This window comes from Anguilla rostrata, chromosome 16 (assembly GCF_018555375.3).
Source record: "Anguilla rostrata isolate EN2019 chromosome 16, ASM1855537v3, whole genome shotgun sequence".
NCBI lineage: Eukaryota > Metazoa > Chordata > Actinopteri > Anguilliformes > Anguillidae > Anguilla > Anguilla rostrata.
In genome coordinates this window covers 7640343-7646342 of record NC_057948.1, presented here as the reverse complement: position 1 = coordinate 7646342, position 6000 = coordinate 7640343, and the positions used below count along the sequence as shown (strand labels likewise).

At 51.8% G+C, this 6000-nt stretch overlaps 1 protein-coding gene across 1 annotated transcript in view; it reads right to left on the bottom strand.

The window, feature by feature from the left end:
- Window positions 1-1421: 1421 nt before the first annotated feature.
- Window positions 1422-6000, bottom strand: part of elp4 (elongator acetyltransferase complex subunit 4) — a 79748-nt gene continuing 75169 nt past the window's right edge. Inside the window, exon 10 of the mRNA XM_064312002.1 lies at window positions 1422-2000. Coding sequence (XP_064168072.1) covers window positions 1869-2000 — 132 coding nt within the window. The 3' untranslated portion in view covers window positions 1422-1868. The remainder of the gene's footprint in view (window positions 2001-6000) is intronic.

The following is a 6000-nucleotide window of genomic DNA, read 5'->3' as shown; positions in this document are numbered from 1 at the left end:
CGTGGTGGTGTAATGTTAGGGGGCACAGCCGACTTTGTAACTGAGAGGTTGCAGGTTCAATTCCCTGGTGCAGAAATGCCACTGTACATCAGATCAAGGTATCCGAGTGTCTTAAGTAAATATCCAGCAGTAAAAACGTGAAACATTGCATGCGAAATAGTGTAAGTTGCATGTCTCTGAATAAAAAGTGTTTGGGAAATCCCTAAATATGATGTTATCACTGTTCCTACCATGTTCCTGTTGGCACCATTTCTAATTTAACTTGGCTGAAAGCATCTGCCGAATGGCTAAATTCTAAATTGTAAAGGATAAGTGACAGATTGTGTAGGCAGAGAGCTGGCTGAAAATGTACAAGGTGTCAAAGCTGGCGCACCCCCACCCGTGTACCGTCTCTGTCACTGTGAAAACCTACCTGCTACATGCTAATCACATTAGTGTCCTATTCTGGGCTTCTGCTGGAAGGAAATAGACACAAAAAAAACCTGTGAACATCCACAGGAATTCTTCTCTCAAAGCTTATTGGCTGAGAACAGTTATGACATCACAGTCCATCATCCTTACGTGCAGTTACAGCAATGTTAGTGTTCTACTGCAAATGAATGACAAACAGTATGTACTCCAGGCTGCTCTGTTGAGCCAAGAGAGGTGACCATGCCTGACAATGCACTTAACTGCAAAGAAATAAAAACTGCCCAAATCCTTACTTCACTACCCTGATTGTACCTTTTTAAAACATAACAAACTTTTGTGAACATTTGTTATTTGTCACTCTGGATGAGTATCTGCCAAATGAGGTGAATGTACATCTATAATACAAATGATGAAAATTTACATGTATAATGTGTAAATGCACATTTATAATACAAATTATGAAAATTTGCATTCATAATACAAATTATGTAAATGTACATTTATAATATAGTGCCAAACAATTCTAATATGGAAAGGCGCAGCATGCATTCAGAAAACTTAAGCGTCGTGTGTCATTGGAAATATAGATATTTATCACTTAAATTTGCAACTGATTTCCATGAAAAAATGACATAATTAACAGGCTATATATATATATATATACTGCCTAATCATTATGTCATTGTATATATACATATAATATTTTGGAAAACCCCTCCCAATACAATGTTAATTTAAAATTATGCTTTATCAACAAAAGTATAAATTCTATTCCCAGAAAATTTACAGAACAAAATAAAAGAAACGTGCCCAAAAAAGCGCGGAACTCTTGAATTTAAATAACTGCAGAATAATGAAGTTTTCAGCCGAATTGACACTGCTAACGTGCAAGCTTTTACACTGAACAAGTTCATACTCACTTGTATAACTTACCAGTGTTGGTTTCCGTTCTCTTCATTAACACATACATACCATGTGACGCCATAATAATGACAAAAGTGGGAAATGACTACATTAATTAACTGCTTTATTTACAAAATCAAGAAACAAAGTACGACAGTGCTCCTGAGTTCACTAAGTAATATTAAAACTTATTCCTTTGATAAGCTTTTCGTTTTATCCATTGTACAAAAAAATCGAGATTTGTAAAGCTGGAGGATAGCAAGCATATTCTTTGCGAAGGCAAAGCTCGCTTGCTCTTTAAGAAGAAGCTCACGCCTCACTTTTTAAGCCCCGCCTCTTTCCCTGTTTCAGGGATTTTTCAGTCCTTATTGATATTGAAAGTGAGTCTGGTCTGACTGCGTTTCACACGGCCTCACACTGGCTAAGAGTGTTGGGCTGAACGTCGGGGTGACGTAAGGGTTCATGTGGGGCCTCGGTGCGGGGGGGGGTGGGCTAATTGGGACGTCACGGGGACGGAAGGGAAACGGTTAAAGTGGGCGGGGGGGGGGGGGGCTCTAGAAGTCCAGGTGCTTCTTGCCGGTGGCCCCGGTGCCGCAGCCCGAGCTCAGCAGCTTGGCCGACTCTGCCAGGTCCGGTTTGCTCGAACGGCTCACTGTGTCTGACAAGTCTGGAGGCAAGTGTAGTCTCTGCAGAGAGAGAGGGAGAGAGAGAGAGGGGGAAAGGAGGGGGAGAGGGAGAGGAGGAGAGAGAGGGGGGAAGGAGGGGGAGGGGGAGGGAGAGGGGAGGAGAGAGAGAGGGGGAGAGAAGAGGGAGAGAGAGAGAGGGGGAAAGGAGGGGGAGGGGGAGAGGGAGAGGGGAGGAGAGAGAGAGGGGAGAGAGAGAGGGTGAAAGGAGGGGGGAGAGGGAGGGCGGAGGGAGGGGAGAGGGAGAGGGAGAGGGAGGGCGGAGGGAGGGGGAGGGAGGTGGAGAGGGAGGGGGAAGTGAGGGAGAGAGAGAGGGGGAGGGAGGAGGGAGAAAGGGAGGAGGGGGAGAGAGTGGGGTAGAGAGAGAGAGAGGAGGGCAGAGGAGGGAGGGGAGGGGGAGAGAGAGGGAAGTGGAGGATAGAGGAGGAGAGGGGGAGATAGAGGGAGGGAGGGGGAGAGAGAGAAAGAGAGAAGGAAAGAGGGAGAGAGAAGGGGAGGAAAGTGGGGCATAGAGAGAGAGGGGGAGGGGGGGAAGTGGGATAGAGAGAGACATGGAGAGAAGGCGAGAGGGAGAAGTGGGGGATAGACAGGGAGAGAGAGAGAGGGAAAAGAGGGGAGAGGGTGATAGAGAGAGTGAAACCAGGTGAGACAAAGCAATGGAATTGAGAAACAGAGGAAGGTAGAGGTGAGTTGTACAGGAGAGAGGGGGCAGGGGATGGTGAGAGAGAGAGAGAGAGACAGGGAGAGGAGGAGGTAGAGGAAATGAAACCATGCGAGATTGAGGAAAAGAGACAGTGGGGAGAGGGAAAGAGGGAGAGAGAGAGACAGAGATAGGGGAAGAAAAAAGAAAGGCCAAGAAAAAGAGGAGGAGGAGGCACAGAGCCAGAGGGAGAGAGAAAGAGGGACAGAAAAGAAGCCAGGAGGAGGAGATGGAGTGTGCAAGGGGGCGAGAGAGAGAGAGAGAGAGAGAGAGAGAGAGAGCAGAACAGAAGAGAGGAAGGAGAGGGACGAGAAGAAAGAGACACAACTGTCACAATTTTTCGTTTCAGGGAGCACTTAAATATGACAGGACGCAATTACGGCGGGGCGGAGCTGCCCGCCGCAGAACGCGCGCGCAGGTCCGGCCGCGTGGTCGGCACGGCGACCCCGCCCGCGCGCGGCTGCTATATCGGTCCCGCAGCTGCGGCTTCGCCGTCACGCGACGCCGCGGCACGGCGCTTCTCCTGCGCTACGCAGACGCGGCGACAGGGGCGAGCGGCGCGGGGGGCACTATAAACGGGGCCGTCGCAGCGCCGAGGCGAGCAACACCGACGACGCGCCCAAACGTGAGCGCAAGCGCCGCCCTCCCTGCTCCTCACATCAGCACAACATTCTAAAATGTGGGGAAAAAAATCCAAAGGGAATGAAAACTTTTTGAAGGTACTGTATATATTTGCACATAAAAAAAACAAAGACAAATAACCAACTGACACACGAAATGTCAAGAACACGCCGAAACTTAGTGCATGGCTGGACCGAACCGGCCGACCGATGGAGTAACTTCATCAGCCAGTCACTCAGTCACAGACACTCGTGTTTACAGGGCTGGCCCTGAAGTTCTGAAGTTCACTGGACCCTCATACATCGCACATATCTCCTCCGCGTGGACGCTAATCGCCTTAAATGGTAAATGGTAAATGGACTGCATTTATATAGCGCTTTTATCCAAAGCGCTTTACAATTGATGCCTCTCATTCGCCAGAGCAGTTAGGGGTTAGGTGTCTTGCTCAAGGACACTTCGACATGCCCCAGGGCGGGGTTTGAACCGGCAACCCTCCGACTGCCAGACAATCGGTCTTACCTCCTGAGCTATGTCGCCCCTTAAAGCATCATTTCAGCGGTCAGCGCGTACTCTCGATAGCGAGCGACAAAATAAACCTGCTAGCGCGCCGCTAAAACCGTAGCGCTCCTACGGCTCGGAGAGGGCGTGGCGCGGGGGGCTAATACCCGAGTCGTTAAAATCAAGAGGTTTACCGGCATTACGTTTTCCGCAGCGCCACTAATCTCGCCCCCCCCCCCCCCCCAGTGCCAACTGTTGCGACAAAAGAATGTTTAAGGAGTGCCCCGAGCGTAAATCGGCGGGCCGGAACGCGGAGCGCGGTGAAAAGGGGTCAAGAGGGTTTTCTTCCGCAGTGTGGATCGGGTTCGCGGCCCTCGGCACTTGAGGAACAATGCGCCGGAGGGCTGCTCCTCTTCCCGCCGCGGCCTGTAATTTGCAGACGGTCCCTCCCCTCCCCTCCCCTCAGAGGTAAAGGAAAGCCGCTGGTCCGCACGTAGATGCTTATCTCGCTCCTGCTAAAGGTGCCTGTGGACATTCCCCCCCCCCTCTTTGAGCATCCGGAGGGGTGCGGGCGGGCGCGAGGGGCGGCGTTTCGGACGCCCCCCGCCGTCCCGTTTCCCCGCCTCGGGGGCGGGAGCTCAGGCCACCCGGCAAATCCGCAGGACGTGCGTCACTCTACGGGGCGTTTAACTTCCTTTATTCGCTCGAAACTTCTCAACGGCCGGTCAGCGGTGGTTACCGCGCCGACCGACCGACCGATTATGGGAGACATCCCCTGCCGCGCGGGGGTCGCCATGGCGAGCGAGGTAAACCGGAGGAGAGCGACGGCGACGAGGCTGCTGGGTAAAAGCCCCCCCCCCCCCGCCCCGGCGCCCCCCCGCCGCAGTGTACAGGCTCCTCTTGGCAGGAATATGCGATCAGCGAGTTGCATTGTAATTATCTCTATTTATAGTTGCGCAAATCCTACCGAATCTGACAATTAAAATGTTAAACCGCCAGACGGGCAAACGCATCTGAAGAATTAAGCTGCCAGATACGACGCCCGGCGAGCAGAACGCGCGCAAATGTTCAAGGTGTGTGTGCGCGTGCGTGTGTGTGTGTGTGTGTGTGTGTGTGTGTGTGTGTGTTATAGGTTGTCCTCATTTTGTGAGACTAGCGACAGGTTCCCTAACCCCATCAAGTACAACGCCTTTACTCCAGGCTACGGTCACAGCCTCTAGTCCAGTGCAGTCAGCAGCCACAACGTAGGGTCCCCAGGATCCTGTGAGCCAGCCAGCCACCCCACCGACATGGCCTGCAAGCCTACCGAGTGTAATTAAGAAAGGAAAACAACGCATCGATCCAGACCCCGCTTGGCTCGGGTAAGCCCAGTGCAGTGTACGTTCTGTCGAGGAAACCCCAGCAAAAAAAAAACACAATCTATTCTACATAAGTGAGTAGTCCTTTATGGGGGACAAAAATGACATCATGCACCAACAGTCTGAGGTGCAGTGAGTGAGTGAGTGGTAAATGGCCATGCAGCGTGTTGGAAATGCGCCAGACTAAGCAGATATTTTAGTAGCTGAAAAAGTTCGAACTAAACACCTTGCAATATTTTACAGTAGGACACTAGCGGTTTCGGACAGAAACATCTTCTCAGAGCTTCGTTTCATGCCATTTTATGTCATTGTTAGGACGTACTTTACCGCGGGGCAACTCCTGACGACGCAGAACCCAGGAACCGCGGTTGCGGAATCGGTTAGCGGACAGCGCGGACGCCGAGGAGGAAGTCGGCATCGCCCACGGAAACAAGCATACCCCATTTCCTCCCAGGAGTCGTTCCCCACCGCTGGGTGACAGAGAGCCCAAAACGACGGGTAAACAGGAAGCGGTCACTGCCGAGGCGGCCCAAAGCAGGAAGCTCCTCTCCCGAGTTGTCCGACAGTCGCCGACGCGCGGTAGAGGCCCTCTGCCCAGCCGGGCCACAGGAGCCAGGGGCATTTGACAGCCAACAACGAGGGAAAAGCAATTACGGTTTGAGCGCTTTCACCCATTTACAAAACCAACAATAACAATTCAGGAAGCTTCCGGAAGCATCCGAGGGAGGTTTTTCTGTACAGGAGTGCATTAACGGCACCACGCCGCGAACAAGACCCGGCGGTCGCGCGTGGCATTTAGCGTGGACGGCTCTCCTAACGTCCCTGG